The sequence below is a fragment of the Malus domestica genome, chromosome 07, assembly GCF_042453785.1.
Source record: "Malus domestica chromosome 07, GDT2T_hap1".
Classification (NCBI taxonomy): Eukaryota; Viridiplantae; Streptophyta; class Magnoliopsida; order Rosales; family Rosaceae; genus Malus; species Malus domestica.
Window position 1 is genome coordinate 10,732,750 of NC_091667.1, and position 22,404 is coordinate 10,755,153.

A 22,404-nucleotide genomic window follows, 5' to 3' on the forward strand; every position below is an offset into this window, starting at 1 on the left:
TTCTGGGTTTTGTTCTTCACTGAGTTCTTCAACTCTCTGTAAAACTTATTTTATCGTTTTGTGTAGTGGCGGTTAAGGCGGTTACTTCCGCTGCCCTCCCCACTAATGTGCCCACATTCCCACTTTTTTCTCTGTTTCAAAATCTGTCTAGGTGTCCATTAAAAAATGGTCTAGGTGGAATGCAAAAATGGCCCTGACCACGTGGCAAATTTTAATTTCCAGCCTTTATTGTTCTCTAATTGGGCAAGGGAGAAAAAAAGGATGAGAATCGTCTCCACATCCTCTTTGTGAGGATCATAAGGATTTATTTATCTCAATCGGTCATCGTATATCTTACGATCAACTTTCTTTATGTACTATTTGTGTTTGATCTTAAATAAAAAATTCAAAATAATTTCTGACCGCAGAATAACTGATGAACAGATATAATGGATTGATCTCAAGAATCCGGATAAGATCCTCGCAAATAGTATCCGGATAGGATCATGTTCTAGGGAAAAAAACCCTGTAGGTTTTATTTTGAAGATTTTATGTGTATTTCTTTATATATTTTTCCCCAAAAAATTTTACTTATGCTTGATAGTTCCCAAAAAAAAAAAAGTGTTCCACAGAAAACTTATATTTTCTGCACAATGTTTTAAATTGGTATCAAAGGAATCAAATCCATAAAGTGGTGCATTGGCCTGGTTGATAGAATATTTCTCTTAAACCCTTACGTTGCGAGTTTAGATTTTCAACGTCACTTGATTTAGATATAATATTGCTGATAATAAAGAGAAATGAATCAAAGTCCATTAGTTACCTATCAAGTTATTGAGCTATTTGGTTTGGACAAGGAAAACTAAATCCTGGGATAAAAATTTCTCAATGTCTTCAGTCTTTTTCCGTCAATGATTCGCTTATAATATTTTCACCAATCCGCGAGAGTCGAGAAAAATGTTTAATTTTAAGTTCAACCAAAAAAACTGCCGAAAAATTATTGGAAGCAAGAAAAGTGACTCCGGCAAGTAGTGATGCATAAAGAGCCATCCCTTCGTCACCATATTTTCCTTGGCATGCTGTAAATGCAATGTTCTGCATAAAAATTGCTCACAAAAATGATTTGCATACATATAAAAATAGATTGATCAAACAATGCTCAACAAAAGAAACATTTGTTGCTATATCTCATATCTCTCAAATATACTTCTCTCCATGAAGCTTCTCATGAATCTATTTGGTTAAGACCATTTTCCATTCATAATCGGAGGCAATATGGTCTACCGTTAGAGACAAACACTCCAACTATCATTCACGGAGATAATGCAACTTGTATTATTTCAGACTATAAGACTACATAAATACAAATCTCCTAAAAATTTCAATACACATGAGCTTAGAAAGGCTACAGTGATTGAAGTTAGACAAATCCCATTCTAATGGTAATATGGCGAACCTATTTAGAAAATCTCTATCAAAGTGTACATTCCAAAAGCTGATATATTATATCAACATCCAACAATTGAACATGTTGGTTCACTAAACCTTATCATAATCAAGGGAGATATTGATATGGGGGAGTCTCCAGAAGTACGTAGCTTCGAAAAGAAACACACGCGTACTATTTTATCAATGATGTGTAGGCATCAAAGGGCAGTGTTGTAATAATATGGATGCCCACGTACTGAAAAGAGAAGAAGAAACAAGTGGTGGATGACAAAGCCATCAACAATTCGCCTATAACAAATCACTAACAAATAGCCATTTGGTTTGTACTTCTCACCATTTGCTACAAGAGAGCTAATCTGTAAACACACCACCAATTCTCATCATCTCTATTTGAGAGCAAGAGTGCTTGTCACATCCCGACCCGAGCTCCGCCTCCATCGTAGCACGATATTGTCCGCTTTGGGCTCTAACCACGTCCTCACGGTTTTGTTTCTGAGAACTCACGCAAGCAGAACTTCTCAATGGATCACCTATCCTGGGAATGCTCTGGCCCCCTTCTCGCTTAATTTTGGAGTACCTACGGAACCTGAAGTCAGTGAGCTCCCAAAATGTCTCGTGCTAAAGGAGGTAAGTATGTACATACAAGGCATAGAGGATCCACCCCTGGGCGATGTGAGATCTAACAGTGCTACCTAAGACTAGAGAGGAGAGAAAAATAGTGAGCTGCTTTAGTGAGATTATATACACTAAAACTGAGTGTTATCTCTGTACTACTATTGTTTCAGATAATGAAGGAAACTATTGGTGTTGCCCTGAGGACGAAGTTACACTTGTTGAACCTTGAAAGTATTGTGCCTTATTTACTTTATACTTCATTAAACATATATAGTCTATTTTATACATTTGCAGAGTATTTCATTTCTTCTGTTTTACTGACTTTCAAAAAAATCAAACACAATAAAAAAACCACAGATAAAAGGAAGAAGTCAACTTTCTTCCCGTATTCAAGCAAGGGAACTAGCTGAGCGCACAGACACATATATCAATGACATTATATATATATATATATAACTACTATTGATACTCTAAAATTTTTATTTTGCCCTCTTCACAAATGTATTTTTCTTCTTAATATAAAAAGTTTAGAGTGTAAAATAAGAATTTTAGAGTGCCAATAATAAATTCTATATTTTAGAGTGTCAAATGTATACATTATGTTAGGGTTACAGTTACCTGGTAAGGGAAGGAAAATAGGGAATGAGGGTTGGCGCTGCCTGTGAACATTGGAAACAGAGGGAGGGAAGGGGAGGACAAGACCCCAAAAGGCAAAAACCCTTTCGTCGTCCTATACTTTTCTTTTCCTTTTCGTTTTCCTTTTTACTGTTTGTTATTTTATCCAACTTTTTGTATACCCATGCTAAATGCTTAGGCTTGATTCACTCATTTCTTTATTTATAGGGTCAGTCTAGAAATATTTTTTTTTAATACATCGATATTTTTATACTAGAACGAGGAGAAGTTAGGCTAAACCACACAATAAGCAGCCTAATTTGATATCGAATTGGCCATCTACGAGATTCGAACCTAAAACCTCTCACTTCTAAACGAAGAGGAATACCACAAAACCGTAGTACTGAATGACGTTTAGAACTAAACTTTAGTGGTATTTTTATTTTTATTATTATAGTAGCTAAGATGCCTTATCCATAAATGACGAGTTTGGTATCAAATTATTATAGTTAACCCATTATATAATTTACTTTAGATCTCACGATGATGACAAATTAGGTATCAAATTGCTTAAGACGACTTGACTGAAAAACTTAAAACCCTCTTGAAGCACGGATTGAAGTTGTATTTTTTTTTTTTTTCTTTTCCAGAAAACATTGGAATTCTAATTTAACGTTTTCTAGTAAAAACACTTCAAACAAAAATGTTTCTGGGGCAAAAACAGGCTGACTCATTAGGTCACCAAAAGTTGAAATTGGACGTTAGCATGTATTGGTGCAAAGTTCAATATTGATATGGCATGAATAGTTGGACAGCGACGTCGTTTCAATACTACCAATGTTGCTTCTGTTTACTTCTTAATCAAGTAATCATCGTCTTAAATGTGGAATTCGCAATTTGGGATGGAACTAAGAACAACCTTTTCATTTCTTTTCTTTTCCTTCTTTCCACTTTTTCCTCTTACTTTCTGACAAGAGAAGCTAAGAACGGTTAATGTGTTCAAACTGGAACGTTTTCCTCTAAATGCCGAGGAAGCGAATGACATTTGCGAATCAAATCACGAGCATTTCAAATTACACCTCTGTAAATGCACTGTAAATGGAATGGAGAAGTGAAAGTGATGACTCATGAGATGATAAACACTTCTCAATGAGTATTCAATTAAAATAAAATGAACAAAGATGAAAATCCAACCCAGGTGTGGGTTTTATATATGACAAAAACTGCATTTCGAAACCTAAAACTATTTCAACCAAAAAATAAAAGCTCATTCATCCCTCGTCGTCCTCCGAGGTACCCCAAGTCCAGTTCTTAGGTTTGCACCCAGCTCTACGAGATCCCCCGCCTGCAAAAGAAGGTGCAGCCATGTCAGTACACGTATCATGTGACGTAGAATGATCTTGATTATTGTTGTCTACATAAGATACGAGAATGAACCGACCTATTATTATTATTTTAACTGTCACCACAATCGCAACTGGAATAGGATGTCCATATAAAATAGAGGGCTTGAACGTTGTAAACACGAAAATTCTGTGATAAAAAATGACAGAAGAACACATGTACAAATAATATTTGTATTAATGTAATTTAGGGTTACAAACTCTGTAACAAGATTTGACTCCTCTGATTTGATCTTCGAAAATAAAGTGTAGATGTCGAGTGAGTGATTTGAGGGTCGTAGCGACTTGATCTCGAACCTATAAAAGCCGCAAGGATTTGGATTGTGAAAACGGAAGAACTGGCACGTGTAGCAGTGGTTGATAGTTCTTCACGAGTGTGGCGAAGAATGTAGAGAACTTTCTGATTCTTCTTAGTGTTGGAGAGCATTTGGAGGCTTGAGCGTCTGAGTGTGAAAAATATGTTTTCTGAGCATCCCTTCTTTGTCTTGGAGCCTCATATTTATAGACTTTTCGTCTTGATGTAGGCTTGATTTTGATTTGGGCTTGGTTAATTGACGAATGGACCGAGCCTTGCTTTAGGCTTGGTTCGTGACTTGAGCCCATCAAATAATCTTTAATCAAGTTATCTTTCACATTTCATCTTTAATTTGATCATGCCATGCCAAATGTCGAAATGTGAAACCCTTGATGACTTGTTCAGTTTCTTGATGAGTCACATGCTATATGTCTAATTTGTGAGACACGTGACATATGCCACGTAAGCCCTGACATGTCAAAAAACCTTAATTTGTTGGCGATATTTATTTCACCAAAATTTCAATGCCTACAAACGCATCACAACAAAAGATGTACAAGAAACTATGAGAAATTAAAAACAAACCAAACATACATCTAAATTAAGTCCCTTGACTTGTCTGCCTAGATCTCCCATCTAAATTTAGACAGCAAGGAAGAACTTATTTAAGGTTTTGAAAAAAGTGGTAAATCAGTTCCTTTAGGACACCTTCAGTACTGTATGTTTTCGAAGGATACAACAAGTATCAGCTAGAAGATGAAATTAAGTATCAAAACATACAACGTGAGAAGTTGTTCTTCGTAGCTAGTTTGCAACTAGGAAGCTTATGATTCATTTCAGGGTAGAGGGTAAGAATTTTAAGAGTTAGCAGTAACAGGGTTGGGAGATTAGGAGACTCGAACAGTAATTACTGTTCATGTTTTCCCGACGACCGAAAAGGTACAAAGAGTTGTAGATGGAACAAGGACTGAACAATCTAGATAGCAAACCTGACAAGTTGTTCCACTCTGGTAGCTACTTTGCAGTCAGGAAACCTAGAATTCGGATCAGGTCAGAGGTTTGAAAGAATGTTGAGTGAAGACAGGGGAGTGACTTGGCAAACTTACCGTGTCTAAAATTAGGTAATTACGCAGCTCAAAGGGCCACAAGGTGTGAAAAAGAAACGAGGAAAAGCAGTTTAACGGATCTACTTGTACTACACAGAACCCAATAACAAAAAGGTCGTACCCAGTGCACAAGGCTCCCGCTTTACGCAGGGTCTGGGAGAGGTGAATGTCGGCTAGCCTTACCCCCATTTTATGGAGAGGCTGCTCCCAAGTCTCGAACCCGAGACCTACCGCTCATGGGTGAAGACACTTGCCATCGCACCAGAACCCAATAACAAATACCAATAAATTCAGCATCAAACATGATTTCGGCTTAAAGGCTCAAATTAAGAGGTCCAGACTCGAGCTAAGTAGTTGTACAATACCCGACCTCTCCCTCCATGAATTGGAAAGGAACAGGAAGAAGAACAAAGGATAACGAAAAGTCTCTTAGAACCAGACGAGCACAAAGGGGGTTGGCACAGTCATAGTAAATAAGAAGTACACAAGAAAAATCCAGGGAAATTACCTACAAAATGCTACGACCCCAAATCACAAAAGAACAAAACAGACAAAAAGGAAATGAAAGATGAGTAACCACCTGCGTTGGTCTAGAATCTGATTGACACTTATTGCACCAAATGACACCTAAACAAAGGAAATTCAATTTACTCCTTTCTCCACTAACTTTCCTTCCTTCCCAGGAGACCACAGCTACTCATCATTCACTCATTTTTCGGTTTCTCCCTCCAGCAGTGAAACTAGTCTCTCACTACGTAGTTCACAATATACCGAACATTACAATTTCCATTGTTTTATTTAGTAAAGGAGAGTACTTTTTCACTACATCTATCCACATACACACACACACACACACACATATATATATATATATATACATATATATATATATGTATAGTACTGAATTTTACAAATGAAATTCTGAATGTACTGAAGGTGCTGAGGACTGAGGAGCATATGATCTTAATATTCACAAAAGGGCAGAAATATAAATATAAAGTACCATAATATCAAGTGGAGACCCTAAATCCCTAATTGTAATTACAGATTACACAAGCAATACAGTGTAGCAAATTGCAATGCTTCCAAAGGAAGAATTTCCGATAAAAATAATTTGATATACCCCTAGGAAACTGAGAGCGAGAAATGGGAAGCTAACCTTGCGGATGCCAGCGACGCCCGCGGTGGCGATGGAGCCGATGTAGAGGGAAGCAACTGCGAAGGCCTTGAATGGCATCGTAAAGGAGTTGCCGGCGCAGGCTTTTCGGGACGACATTACGGCCCAACCGAGCTGAGCCGCGTGGCACCGCCCACCACAAGTGGGTCTGGGACCCACCGCTACCGCCGTTTCCATTGCCCGGAGTCTCCTCCTCTTGCATCTGAGTATCTCCGACCGATGATAATGAAGCACCTGGCAGTGCTTTGCTCGGAAGAATTCGGTATGCATGTTGTAGTATTGGGCTGAACTGTTGGAGTGGGCTTGTTTTGGCAATGTGAGCTTTTCTTCGTTTTGGGACCATAGAAACGCCCTTGTTGGCAGAAGAACTGTTGGCTTACCCATTATATCATTATCGATATTGTTTTCAACTTTACTCTCATAATGATTTTGTCCTCGAATGTGTTAATGTTTTTTCTGTTCAACTTCAATCAGGTCTTTAATTTTGCTTTGCAACTTAGTTTTTCATTTAATGTAAAATTCGAATTTATAACTCCTTTCAATATTGGAAAGAGAAAAACAAATTGACCAATAGATGTTAAATAATATTTTTTTTACTGTTCAAGTATGTGACAAGTTATAGACAAACATCTCTAATCATACTCCCTATTTTCAAGTTAAACTTTTGGTTGAAAACGAGGCAAAAGTACGAAAGAAAACGAAAGATTACATAAGAATATTACGAGGTCAGGAAACACTAGCTATATCTGCAATTAACAATCGACGACAAGGAGAATCTTGCTAAAAAGAGATTGGACCCAAAACTTCATGACAAACTCAAACGAACAAAATCATCACATAGACCAACAGTGATGCATAAGGGCGCGGCAATTCAGTACTTTCCCAGAGGTGATTATCCACTTTTGCATGTAAAATCTACCCTATTGCAAGTGCAGAATCCAGTTCCACCATAATCTTCTTAATTCTATTATTCCATACGTTGCAGCCAATGAAAACCTTAAACTTCAACACATAGAATCACACATCGACCAAGATTATCACAAAAGCTAGAAACCCGTGCCCCGACTAGTTTCTGAGGACATCGCTAACACCAATGAAGGCCTACCCCTTGCAACACCCATCAACATTAAGCTTTACCCATCCTTCAGGAGGAGGTTCCAAATGAAGAAAAGCATGTATTAGAAGGGCTTTATGGAGGAAACCATCTTCACTCGAAACCAATCTTTTAAGTAGGTAATAATAATAGATTTGGATCATTAGGGAGAGCAAAATCATATTCAAAAATACTTTTGTTTCACCAATGCCACAAGAACCAGCAACTGATGCAAATATAAGTCTTCGTTCCAAATTAAACTTTAACTAAGAATATCTCAAATCATGCTATCTATTTTTTAATTAAATTTTAGCTATAAAGTTACGATAGGAACTCCTTAAAAAATTCAACTTCAATCACACTCTCTAGTTTGAAGATTTTACTTTGTTGATTTTTTTTTTTTGGTTGGGAAAATTGTGAAAAATAGATGAAATACAAAATTGTAAATAGTGGGAAATATCACATTGCCTTTGAGACTTAATTTTTTTTGTTTGCATTCAAATTTCAATCTCCTATCTGCAATTATTAGGTAATAGCTATTAATTTCAGAATCTAGATGGATTATTCACCAAATCATGTATGCAAAATCGTCCATTTTTGGACAACACTTGGGAGCATGTTTTGTTCATTGCATGCTCACTAGTCGCATACACAAATGGGAATGGTGAAAAATAGTAACAATTTTTTTTTTTTTCTACTTTGGGGATAAAAAGGTAAAAAGAGAAATAAAAATGTGCCATTTTTGAAAATATATCAAATTTGGGAAATAGAAAGGATAAAGTTTGACTCGAGGGTGTCATGCGCAAAAATATGTGGACAAATGTGGGGTATGAGATGGGTCCCACCCGGCACCGTTATATGATTTCCATTTAATTGTTTTGCAAATCTGTCTTTTGCGGTGGGACCTATTTTAAAATTCGTCATCTTCAAAGACCAAAAACAAAGTACCTTAAAATATTTCTTTGTACTCCAAAATGTCCATGTCAAGACAAAGAGTTTGCATTCTATGTCTTAGGCCCACCTAAGATTTCCATGTCGAAGAGAGAGTTCGCCTTCTATGTCTTGGGCCCACTTAAGATTTTATAATATTTTTTTTAAGAAAACTAACGAAAAGTTAAAAAAAAACTTCTATTTTAATGAAAAGTCATTTTTAAAGGTATAATGAATTGTACCAAAAAAATGTATAATGTGGTTTTTCATTAAAAGTGAACAATACCAAGAGTGTTTCGTTAAAACTTTTTTTTTTTAAGAAATGGGATTTTCCGTGGTGATTTTTTTGGGTACAGTTTGAATACATTGCAATGCTTAAGGCTAGTTTGTAGTGGTGTACATTTAAAAAGAAATTGTTTCTGTTATAATGTGCTGTGAGAATAAACAGCTATAAAATAAAATAGTTAAGTGCTTGATAAACTTTTTTAGTAAAATTGCTTCTAACCAAAAAAAAAGGAAGAAGAAAGTTTCGATTGTTTGATAAACTTTTATTTAAAAACTGATGTGATCTCATGTAACTTTGAATCTTTTACTCTTATTCATTTTGTTAAATTTTTGTTAAATTTCAATGTCGAGCATGTTCATTTCTTTTGCATAATTTTGATCTTCTGCTGATTTCGATTTAAATCCAAGAAATGTTGTATTTGCTTATTTTAATTTGTAGTTGTTCAACTATTGTGCGGATATGTGAATGTGTATGAATTACTGGCTTATGATTTTTTTTCCTACAATATGAAATTGCTTTGTGTTTAAGTTCTTGACCCGAACAAAGTTGTGTTATTCCTAAATGGCATTGCCGTTTGTAGTGGTCGGATTACTGCATTTCGGTATTATAAATTTATAATAGCTCATGAAAAAGGAGTACTATTTATGAATGCATCCTGATTTTCCCTCATTCTTGTCAATTGTTCAAGAATAGTAGAGCTTAATTTGGAGATTTACTCCCTAATTTTTTAACTGAAAGCAAAGAAATCCTACTGCTCAAATTGAACAACCTTGCTTTACTTCAGGTTCTCAAGTTTGGTAGTGTTATTGTTACTGTGAATCTACATACATAATTCACTTCACACACTTTCATTGTTTATTTTCTTGGTTATGTGTTTCTAATTCTAGTATTGGGTCTCTTTATGTTTTGTAAATTTCTGATAATGATAGTAGGCTTGGCGTTCGTGTCATGTATTTCGTGTTCTTGTCATACCCGATAGCTTAACGGGTCGTGTCGTGTAACACCCGTTAAAATAAACTGATGATATGACCCGACCCAAAATCGACTCGTTAACATTATTAGGTAACATGACCTGACCCATTATCTGTTAAGAAAATTATATTTTAAATCAATAAATAATAAAAATGAAAAAACATAATTTGACCCCAAAAAGTGCACAACAACTTTCGTGAAAGACTCAACTCCGAAATATGCCACTATAATCACATAAACCATATATCTAAATTTAACAGTTGATTGTCGTTTACATTTACGCTCCATTCTTTTCACCAAATTTTGTTTTTTGAAAACTTGGTCTCTTGGAGGATGCAGGAAGATGAATGGTTTGAATCGTTGATATTACGTTCAGAGTTTTACCATTAGTGAAAATATAGCTCAAAGTTTATAAAGTCTTTAGAAACAATATAACATCAACTCATATTTTAGTTAACCGTAAATATTGAAATGTCATATCACGATCCAAACTATTCATTTTTCTACATCTACTAAAAGAGCACTTTTCAAAAAATAAAATCTAAAAAAATAAAATTGGATGAGTAGAATAAAGAGTAAGCAACAATCGATTGTTAAATTTAAATCTAATGTTTAGGGATTATGGTGTCCGATTTTGGAGTTGACCCCTTCACAAAAGTTGTAAATGTTGTCATTACGAGTGATTGTATAAATTTTTTTTTCTCACACTTCTACAATAGTTAATATTAATTTAATTATTTTTGCACTCAAATAAAAAAAAACACTATTCATGAGATTTGGAGGGTTTTAAAATTCTAAATGACCATGTAACCATCTTCTAAGTGTAAATGATGCAATCACGAGCATTTACATATGCTTTTACATTTTTCAGGCTTATACATTAATGGGTATGAATTATATTTATTTTGAACTCCCTTAAAAATACTATTCATGGTTTTCAAAAATCCAAACGACAATGTACCAATCCTCAAAACATAGAGGATGCGATCACGATCATTTGCATATTTTTTTCATATTTTTCTCAGTTGTAAATTAATTATTATAATTTTTTAATGTGTTTGGTATTTTTAAACTACTTGATACTTTTATTTTTAATGGGTTTGATAATTTTTTAATCTCCCTCTTTGCTATAGTATACTATAAAAATAAATAAATAAACAAATAAATAAAACTTAAATTTTTAAAATTTATATAGATTAATAATACAATAATACATATTTAATAAACAATATATACATATCCACTATAGCTATTGTATTTTATAGTAAGTTTATTTTTAGTAGATTAAAAAAATTAAAATCATCAAAATAACATTTTTTTTATCATATCGAAACAGGTTATCCACGTGTCGCTCTAGTATGAATCTGTTATTAACATGTTCTTATTGTGTAACCCGATAACGACCCAATTAGTTAACGTGTTGATCTGAATCCGTTATTTTCGTACGTTTATGTGTCTTATTAGCATATTATGTAAGAAATTACCAGATCTAAATGTTAGAGACTACATGCTGTGCCCGATTCTCGCTCCCAATGTATGTCCCTTTTCTCTTTCATATGAAAGTTCTCTGGCCTACTTTTAATTATGTTGTCTTCAATTTCTGTAGCCCGGCTTTTGGCACATATTTAAAGTGTATAGGACGCAAATGATTTCCTGCGACAATCCTACAAGGTACAAATAACCAAATGTGAAATGCTTTGCTACTATTGCTTTTATTGGCAAGGTTCTAAAAACGCTAGACGCTAGTCGGGCAGCGAGCTGGCGCCTAGCGTCTAAGCAACCTAGGCGGATTTAGATAAATGTCTTGTATATCTTGTAAATAAGTGCATATTGATACTTACAAAAAATTAAATTTGTATGAAATCTATGTATAAGATAATAAAAGAATAATAAAATGCAAAAAGAGTATCCAACAAGTCCACAATTTAAAAACACATTAAACATATATGCCATATAACCATGGTGATGAGTATTGTAGGATAACACATATACAACGAGTTCACAATTTTAAACCACTCAGACTTAGATAGGATTTTTTATTTTATTTTTTAATTTCATTAAAAAAAAAACGTCTAGCTCCGCCTAGCACCTCCTAGCTTCCTAGCCAGCGTAGAGCCTAGCCGATTTTTCCAACCGATTTGCACGAAAACCCCTCGGGTCACAACCTAGGCGCCGCTTAAGTTGTTTTTTAGAACACTGTTTACTGGTTAATTGAAACTCTCTTTTGATGCGAAATCATTTGCACAAAATACATACATTTTACAATATCATAATTTTATGTATTTCATAAACAATGTCACAAACAGTTAACTCGAATTTGATAAAATACTTAATTTACAGTCTTCTTCAAACAATTAGAGTAAAAGTGTTACTATTGGAAAATTGTCTAATTTGAAGCTACTTATTACTATTACTCTCTACTTATCGTGATGACAAGCCTGAAGCATTACATGAAAACAAATGAGTGGCAACCATGACGATAATGTTGTAAGAAGACTTTATGTTTGTAAATTGTAAATATTGTTCATTTTTAAATCATGCATGCGTTTTTTAAGAAATTTTTATTGTTGGTAACAACAATTTTTCTCTTCGAATCACATTTTTAGGAATGAATCTAAAAATATATTTTAAAAATTACAATAAAAAACAACTAACGCAAATCATTTTTAAATACACGTAGAGTCCTTCAGGAAAAAAAAAAAAAAAAACCTATCGCAGACACGTGAAAGTCACATAGCCAAGTAATCAACTGCTCACTATTATAACACAGAGACTCAGAAACCAAATCCAAACACAGACAAGAAGACACAAACCAAATGGCGCAACCCGGCCAAAAGCCCGTACACTCCCAAATCCAAATGCCAGTACACCCTCAAATGCCACCCGCCCCCTAGTACCCATCCCCGCCTCCGAACCCGCCCATTCGCCCACCCTGCAGCGCCGCCGAGAGGATGAGTTTGCTGCGGTGTTGTCCGGACAGGAACCCCAGGAACCCGGCCCCAAGCGCCGGACCAAGGCCCAGGACGTCGTCTTCAGAATCGTCGCCCCGTCTACGCAGATCGGCAAAGTCATAGGGAAAGAGGGGTGCCGAATCCAGAAGATTCGCGAAGAGACCAAGGCCAATATCAAAATCGCCGACGCCATTGCTTTGTGGAGCACTCTATCGGTTTCGTTTCGTTAGGGTTTTGTCTGTTTTGATCGGTTCTTTTGATCAATTTTGTTGCTTTGTTGCAAAGACACGAGGAGCGTGTGATTATAATAAGCTCGAAGGATAGTGATAATTCGAGTAGGGATGCTGAGAAAGCGCTGCAGCAGATGGCTGGATTGATTCTGAAGGTGATCAATGGATCTTCTTTGTGGTTTCTGGGTTTTTATTGTTAAGTTCGAATTATGAAAGTGTAGGGTTCGAATGCTATTCGTATTAGTGATTTTACAACTTAAAAGGATAAAATGAATGAATTATGTCAATTTACAGGCACTGAAGTTCTTACCTTTAATTTGATAGTGCAGTTAGTGTTTAATTCGGAGTAATAGGAAATGGTTAAGAACAGCATTTTGCACGAAAATGAGTGTTTTTTCTACTTATACGAAGCTCTATCGAACCTCCTATTAAAATAGGAAAGAAGTTTTTTCACCTTATGTGGCCTAGCTATTTAACTATTTTGAAGCATCTTAGTTTTCTAGGCAGTTGTTTTCATGTAATGAACTAATCACAACTACCAAGTGCTAGAATGCGGTGTGTTTCTATTGGATATCCACAGTGCTTGTGTTTGGTTTGAGTTTGTTGAAAGGGTTAACAGGTGTTTTTGGGTCTGTGAATACCGTGATGAAATGAATGATTTCAATGTAAATTATTAACAGGAAGATGATAGTGGTACTGAGGCAGCAAAAGTTGGTGCAGGACATGTGGCTGCTAATACGATAAGACTTTTGATTGCTGGGTCCCAAGCAGGTTCTTTGATTGGGATGTCTGGCCAGAATATTGAGAATTTGAGGAATTCTTATGGTGCCACAATCACTATACTTTGCTCCAAATCAGTTGCCTTTGTGTGCGTCTGCCCATGAGTCCAATCGAGTGGTACAGGTGAGACTGTCCACATTTTGAATTTAAAAGGGTAATGGCTTTAGGTACCCATTCTTAGTTCAGAGTGTTGGTTGATCTTGATATGAAGACTATAAAAAATTACGGAAACTGTTCATGGTTTTTGCTCAAGATAAACTGATAATCGGCATTATTGTAAATTTTAGGTATCGGTAATTTCCCTGCTGTACTGAAGGCTCTGCAGGAGATTAGTGATCAACTAAGGTTTTGCGTTGAATTTTCTGTTTTCATGGTCTTTCAAACTGTTATTCGTCATGCTTCTTTTCTGAAGTGAGTTTGTGTAACCATATACTAATTCAATATTTTTCAGAGACAACCTGCCCCGGCAAGTGATTTCTACTAACCCAGCTTATAACTACCCAACACGACAACCACCTCAAGTTCAACCATACATGGACCCAGCTTCAGGTTATTCCAAACTTTCTATATAAAAGTAACTAAACATTACAAATGCCACATTGTGCTGTGCTATCAAGTTTTAATTTTTTGTCTCATAATCACATGATCTTTAGGACAACCAATCTTGCAGCTGAATATATAACCTTCGAGATGGTGATGATATCGGAAACACTAGTTGGTGGGTTGATTGGTAGAAACGGCTCCAACATTTCAAGGATCAGAAATGAGTCTGGAGCAATGGTCAAGGTTGGTTGTGTTTTATACGTTAAGCATATTTAATCAAATCCGCATGTTTAGAAAGTTCCCCATTTGCATCTTGCCCCAACTGTATGAATTATTATCATTTCTAGTTCTCAATCCTTTGTCTTCACCTGTGAAATTGCTTTTGTTTGTAGGTTTATGGAGGGAAAGGTGAGCAAAAGCATAGGCAAGTACAGTTTTGTGGTAGTGCTCATCAGGTATATCCATCTTTTACTTTTTAATTTTAAGTTTCTTGCTAATTCGTTGTAAAGACCATCGAGGAGTCGGGGAAAAAATGTTGTGTTAAATCCACTTAAGCACAGAATTGGGGATGGAGTGGTATATTGTTTTAGTTTTTCATTTGTGTGATAACGCTGGAATGAAGAAAAATATTAATTATTGAAGAATACATTTTATAGAAATGTTCTCTACAAAGTTAGAACTTAGAAATATAGACGTCTTTAGTGAATAGCTCCACTTTCAGTTATTTTATAAATTGTTGCAAGAGGGGTGCTTGCACTGCAGTTGGTGATGTTGGGTTGACTGGTACATGTGTAAAGTGTATACCTGGAAACTATATATTGAAAATCAATAAGTTATCTTTTTCCTTTCATATTTAAAAGGAAATCAGTAAGTTAATAAATTGTTGAAATGCAATCTAACTAGGAAAACGGCTATTCTGAAATTTACATAAAATTTGTAATACCTGGAAACTATATAGAGATATTGTAATGTTGTCTTTTTACCTTTCATATTTCAAACGAAAATCAATGTTAAATAAATTGTGGAGCTATTATTTGCACTCTGAAAATCTCATCTTGCAGTCCTCCCAAGAGAAAAATAAATAGAGAAAAAGAAGAAGAGGAAGAGAGAGGGAGAGGGAGAGGAAAAAAAGAAGGGGGGGGGGGGAGTGCAGGCAGGATGACTGTTTTGGAGTGCTATATAAATAGAGAAAAAGAGGAAGAGAGAGGGAGAGGGAGAGGGAGAGGGAAAAAAAGAAGAGAAGGGGGGGGGGGGGGGGAGTGCAGGCAGGATGACTGTTTTGGAGTGCTATATATAGAACAATTCCCTATATGAAATGGGCAAAAAATTTGTAATTTGGAAAAGAGCTGGTTGCTTGTTCGATAAACAAGTATGCTGCAAACTTTTCTGTTTTTTAAAACGTATAAACTTTCTCATTTTTTTAAATCTCTGATTGTGCACCTGGTGGCACTGGCAAAGCAGAGGGTTGATGAGTACATATATACTCAGCTGGTACAACAACCCGTCTCTCAACAGCCGGCATAAGTTTCCTCCTATAAAGCTTTTTCCCACTATCTCCTTGGTTGTGTACTGGCAATCGGTCATTTGTTATGCACAAGTTGCTTTTTGAAAAGTCACTTATGTTTCTCATAATGTAAATACCTAGATGTGAGCTGCTATGCACTGGGACTAGTTTGGTACTTCCCCAGGAAGTTTTGTCTAGTAATTTTGCACAAACTGTGTTAGTGTATGAGTGATGCCTTTAACATTAAGTTGAGGGTGTAGTGTAGGAGATCTTCTTGCGTAGAACGAATGCGTGCAGTTTTCATCGCACAATAAATTCGCTTGCATACTGATCGCTTGACCAGTTAGTGTGAGAGGGAAGTTGTATATACCCGTTATATGCCAGAATTTCTCCTTATTTAGATGTAGCGTGAGTATCAACATTTTTTTCTGCCGGGTATGGATGCTTCTTTCTAGGTAGAGTTTAGCTCAAGTGAACTTTCATTTTGGTTATTGATAATTCACTTTGGTTTTTGATATTTTATCATGATCCACTTTTCCTGTAACATTTGCACATGTAGCAAAGACGATGTTTTATTGCCTGTTAAGTCAAAGGAATATGATACCAGTTAAGCTGATATGAGGGTACAATAAGACAATAAGATTGAAAAATGTGTTCTCACCTAAAGCAGAACAGCTGCAATATCTGCAATAACAACAGAAGGAATGCAACAAGAGGCGGGCAGTATCCTAGCTATTGCACCTTTGACGAGATGCTGTGGATTGGAGAAGGTACCGTAAGGGTGTAAATTCAATCCATGACGAGATGCTGTCTGTGCATAGCCTTCCTTGTAAGCTCTATTAAATCTTGGGATGTTCGCTCGGGAAGAGGGCTGAACATGCACCTTTGATTTGCAAGTGATTCATGACTATTTGATTTACTTCAACCGGATCAAGTTTGCCGTAGGAATGATCATGTTACAGAGGATATATGGTTTTGATTACTCTGTTTCTGGTTTTGTATCCCGCTTTTAACCCATTTCTAATCTAAGGCTGATGCTTTGTCCTCAGTTTACGGTGAAGATGAAGCAGGAAACTCCGATCTCGTTCTTCGATTGTTACAATCACCACTACAGAATCAGTCCATGTTAACAGCGAACCCTCGGTGCTTCATTAGCGAATTTATGAATGCGGGTCAAGCATTTGGATTGCCTATGCTCTCTGCAACAGTGATGTACCACATATCGAAACTATCCACAATATACAGTACTCTTTTTTGTAATGAGATGTGCGTTGCAATATATTTGAAGACAGAAAAAAGAAGGGATGTGATATCCACACATCATTTTTTACTTCTCTCACATCTTTTTAATTTTCAGCCGTCGGATTGGATGAATTAAAGAAGATCAAAGGACATAAATTAACAATTGGTGTGGGAGAAATAAAAAGAGGTGTGTGGATAGCACACCCCAAAAAGAAATCCATGAATGTTGCCCTGTTGGAGGTGGTGGCTGGCTGAAGTTTGCCAAAAAAATCAATCAGAATCTTTTATTCTGCTTGGATCAACTCGTCCATTTTCTTTTGTACAAATTTCGCCAAAATTGGATCCTTCCTTATCTCTCGCATAAAGGTATTAAAATTTCTTTTTGAATACAATATTTTTGTAATAACCTACCAACTTTTTCTCATTATTAAGAAAACACTCACTTGTCAACCAAAGTGTAAATTGTCAATTATGAGATCAGGATTGTGGGACATATTTTGACACAGCTTTCTTAGTAATCACTGTTTGCACTTAAAATGTGCCCATTTTTACTTATTTGGGCCATTGGGGTAAAATATGGTATTTGAAGGATTAATATGCAAGAAAGCTTGGAAAAATATTTGGCTGCAAGTGGATGAGTTTTTACACTATAATATTGTTTCTCCAATTTGTTTGGGTGGTGAAGATTTTGCCAAGTCAACAATTGCATGCTTTCCCATTACAAATGGATTGGAAAGCATACAGACATCCTGCTGAGAACATGTGAAAGAAGCCAACTTGCTTCTTTTAATTGTTAGTTTATTACAAGTTGGGGAGACATGTGAATTGTTAGTTTATTACAAGTTGGGGAGACATGTGGTAAAAACATGTGGTGGAGATGGAAGTTCCATTTTTAAATATTATTTCTACATGCAAGTTGGCAAAAGCAATGCAAGCTGCCCAAGTTTCTTTCGGGCAAGCACAAGGTTCTTATCATGTGGCTCTTTTCAGATCTCTATTTAAAGGGGTAGATGCACAAGGATTATGGACACTCAAACAACCAAACAAACACACAAACTCTACTCAAATTAGCTCATCAGCTTCCATGTTGACATTTAATTTTAGCCAAGCATCCTTTGCTTTTCTTGTTTATTAGCTCTGCTGCTCACTTGCAGTATCGATCTTATTTGTAGTTCATGTACAACTCATTTTCAGTCATTTAAATTACAAGCAATCTACAATATCAGTAATTTATTTTTCTATGTCATTCACACTTCTAGCAACCTTTTCATTTACATATTGTTCCATTTCTCCATATAAGTAAAGTCCTTATTTTTAAGGCAAACAAAGAACCTTTATTTGAGCTACTCCCACTCAATGACACAATCTCTTGGTTTGAAGTCAATCTCAGGCGCAACCTCAATCAATCAAAACCCGTCTACTAGTGGCATCTAGTAGTGGCACGCCCGCACCCACCAAGCACGCATGTGAAGCACGCATGTGAATAAATCCCCGGCATGCCCGCAAGGCCCATGGTGGATTTAGGGAGCAAACAATCGCTCTATGATGTATTTTAACAATTTAACTGTCTATCTTTTAGTTATTTCATAAAAAATAATCTCGACAAAAAATTTACACAAATTAAAAACCATATGACTATTGTGTTAATTGATAGTCATTTTAATATTTTTTGATAAAATCATATTTGTCCTTTTTTTCACTACAAATGATTGTTTAAGTGATTTTAGATTTATCCAATGTTTTGCAAGGATAATCTAAGATAGATGAATTGAAATATAAACTGTTCGGATTCTTAAAAAAATATACATAATGGAACTACAAGAAAGTGTGTCAGAGGTCCGATGATGATTATCCATTGAATCATCTTGAACAATTATAAGAAAGTCTGTTTGGGCCCAAAATATTGGGCCTGGACTGAGGATAACTTGGGTCTCAACCCAGAATAGAAACCTTCAATACGTTAGATTTCTTTGAGATAAGTCCAGCCCAAAGAAAGTGAGCCGAATCCTAATCTTAGTATGGCTCTCTGGAAACAAGGGTTGGATTCGATTGAATCCTAGATTGAATAGAAATGTCAAACATTAGGGCAAATATTGATTAAATTAGGAATATTCCAAGGATTAATATTCGTGGTTGATCAGGATTAGAACGAATAAGAGATGAAGAAGGGACTAGGTTCCAAGTCCTAAGACAAGGAGTGGCTGAGCTCTATGCAGAGATTTGAATGGATTAATACTGAGGAAATATAGTCCGAGTGGGACACTACTTTGACATTAGGTGAAAATCACTCTTATAAATAGAAGAGGATCTGCAACATTCAAAGCCTCTTCAAATCAATACACAAATCTGCCAATTTATTGGTCTCCGAAACCTTCTTATTTTTGAGAAAGCAACTAACCTTCCTAACTTCGTCAAGCATATCTCTCAGTTTGTATAAACAACTATGTGATTGACAACCGACGAAATCTCTCAGTTTGTAAAAACAGCTCTAGGGCCATAGAGTCAAGCGAGGAGCTCACTTTGTAGAAATAGCTCTACCCCAAGTTCGGCTGACTATCTAACCAAGTCTTTATCAACAAGGAATCTCTAAGTCCTTGTTGGAAGATGTCACCTCATTAACTTTCTCAGCACAATGAGGTGTTACAAAGTTACGTTGTTCGACACATTGAAAACCGAACCTATTTTATGATTGGATATTCACAAGAGCATTTTTGAGTTCGACATTCCGACAACTGAACTATATTTACAGATAAGACACTTATCTCTTTTGAGTATTTGTGTCCATACCAATTTGGCGCACTTATATTTGCACAAATATTATTAAAGCAGCCGAGCCCAATGCAGACCATTCATGAACTTCGTAGTGACTAGTAGCCTTGTCTTCATGCGCTAGAACCCAGAGGTTGAGACGTTCCTTTCTCAACTGCAATCGCTAGATAAGAAATCAACAGCGCGTTTGATATCACCACCACCACATTCATTTACTCATTGATTGAGCTTGGTCGATGAGTTAGCATGCCCCACATTCAAACCACTGACGTAATTAACTCATTAGCTATTTGATCTGCATGCCACGTAGACTTGGTAATTTTTAAGGTCAACTGTATCAAAAAATGTGTCCTTGATCATGACCCGTCAATTATACCATCTTTGATAATTTTATAATGAACTTAAAAAGCAATATAATGATTAGACTTAGTTTTTCTCCTCTGTTTTCACTTCCTACATTTCCTCATTTCATTCATAACCATTATTAATAAGGAAAACTAACGAAAAGTCCAAAGAAACTTCATTTTTAATGAAAAGTCCTTTTTAAAGGTATAATGAATAATACTAGGAAAATGTATAAATGTGGTTTTTCGTTAAAAGTGAACAGTACCAGAAATGTTTTGTTAAAACTCCCTTATTAATATTCTAATTATTATTATTTATTTAAACACAATTTTATTTTCTTTAAAAGAAAAAATGTATATAATTATTACACATTTTTTTTATCTCAAAGATAATTGCATTACAAAGAACAACTAGAGTGTCATGTCAACATTGTGAACAATCTCTTAACCAACACATCATATGATGCGAATATTGACCTTAAGAAACCATATCATGCCAACGTTGTGAACAATCTCTAAACCAAGTAGCAATGCTAGCAACAAACGCAACAACACTTGCTGCCTCAGTCGCTGGTCGTATAAAAGCAACGACTGCGGCAACGTTTGTTGATAGAATTTGTTCCTTAACAAGTACTCTACATTTCCAACAACCAAGACTCTAGAAGCAAAATGAAAAATGGGAGAACATTGCTAACACAAGCACGAGATCATCTTACCTAGCCTTGTTGATACTCAACAATCCAGAAAACCATGCTGGTCAGCCTGGTCTATATCCTTCAAATATCAACCCTTCCAAATAGTTTTCAAGTCTCATCAAATCCCGACACAATCTTGTTCTTCTCATTACGCTTCCGAACGAAAACCCACTTGTAGCCAACGGGCTTCACATGTGGAGGAGTAGGAACTACAGGTCCAAACACCTTACGTTTCGCAAGTGAATCGAGTTCGACTTGGATTGCTTGTTTCCAGTTTGACTAATCAGCTCTATGTCTACATTCATCAACGGAATGCGGTTCAATGTCATCGCTTAACATGATCTCAGTAGCTACTGCAAATGCTAATGCATCGTCGACAATCATCTCATTTCTACGCCACACATCATCTAAGCTAGCATAATAGACCGAAATCTCACGATTCTTGGGAGGAGGATTCGTCTTTTCAAGGATGCTTCCGTAATCTAGAATTTCCTCATGAGTTGGGTAGAATGAGTAAGCGATTGTCGGATTCACGGTAGGCTATTCAGGACCTTGTGCCGTGGTTTTCCTCTTCTGGGGTTGTGAATCCTTTAAACCAAGGGGTCTGCCACGCTTTTGTGTAGGGGCAGATGATTAGCTAGTCGTTAATGTACGTGGATCACCAGAATTGGAGTCCTGGGCTTCCAGAAGGGCAGTCCGTCGTACATTTGGTACATCCATCTTTGCAGGCGTATTCGCAGCTGGAATATGTGATCTTGTCACGCGCGCTAGATCGGTGAAAGCATCTGGCATGCTCTGAGCTATGCTCTGGAGATCTAATATGCGCTGCACTTCAGCTTCAGACTGAGCGGTGTTAGGATCTAAATGAGACAAAGTGGGAGTCGTCCATGATAATTCGCGTCGTTCATTAGGAACGTTGATGTGCCTATCTCCCCCTAACGATGGGAAGGCTGTTTCATAGAAGTGACAATCCGCGAAACGAGTGGTAAACAGATCGCCTGTCAAAGGTTCTAAGTAACAAATAATCGAAGGAGAATCATATCCGACATAGATTCCCATCCTTCGCTGAGGCCCTATTTTTGTACGTAAGGGCGGCGAGATCGGCACATATACTGCACAACCAAAGACGCGCAGATGCGATATGTCGAGTTCGCATCTGGTGACCAACTGAAGGGCACTAAATGGTTGTGTCACAACAGGCCTCAGGCGGACCAACTTTGCTGCGTGCAATATTACATGGCCCCAAGCAGCGATCGAGAGCTTGGTACGTATGACCAACGATTGAGCAATCATTTGTAAGCGCTTAATGAAAGCTTCTGCTAGGCCATTCTGGGTGTGAACATGGGGTACAAGATGTTCAACTTCAACCCCAACTGACATGCAATAGTCATCAAAATTTTTAGATGTGAATTCTTCAGCATTATCC

The 22,404-nt window shown here is 36.4% G+C and overlaps 1 protein-coding gene across 6 annotated transcripts; it reads left to right on the forward strand.

Annotated features, from left to right (window-relative positions):
- Positions 1–13,853: 13,853 nt before the first annotated feature.
- Positions 13,854–17,578, forward strand: LOC139197362 (uncharacterized). 6 transcript variants are annotated; one of them, XM_070824633.1, is made up of 7 exons: positions 13,854–14,004; positions 14,169–14,226; positions 14,333–14,430; positions 14,535–14,667; positions 14,817–14,879; positions 16,599–16,698; positions 16,978–17,578. In XM_070824633.1, the coding sequence occupies exons 4-7, from the start codon at positions 14,572–14,574 to the stop codon at positions 17,304–17,306; spliced, it is 588 nt and encodes a 195-aa protein (XP_070680734.1). In that variant the 5' UTR covers positions 13,854–14,004; positions 14,169–14,226; positions 14,333–14,430; positions 14,535–14,571; the 3' UTR covers positions 17,307–17,578. The 6 variants fall into 6 exon arrangements, with proteins under 6 accessions (XP_070680734.1, XP_070680733.1, XP_070680731.1 ...); XM_070824632.1 differs by having other exon boundaries at positions 13,866–14,004; positions 16,596–16,698; XM_070824630.1 differs by having other exon boundaries at positions 13,866–14,004; positions 14,552–14,667; positions 16,596–16,698.
- Positions 17,579–22,404: the final 4,826 nt, after the last annotated feature.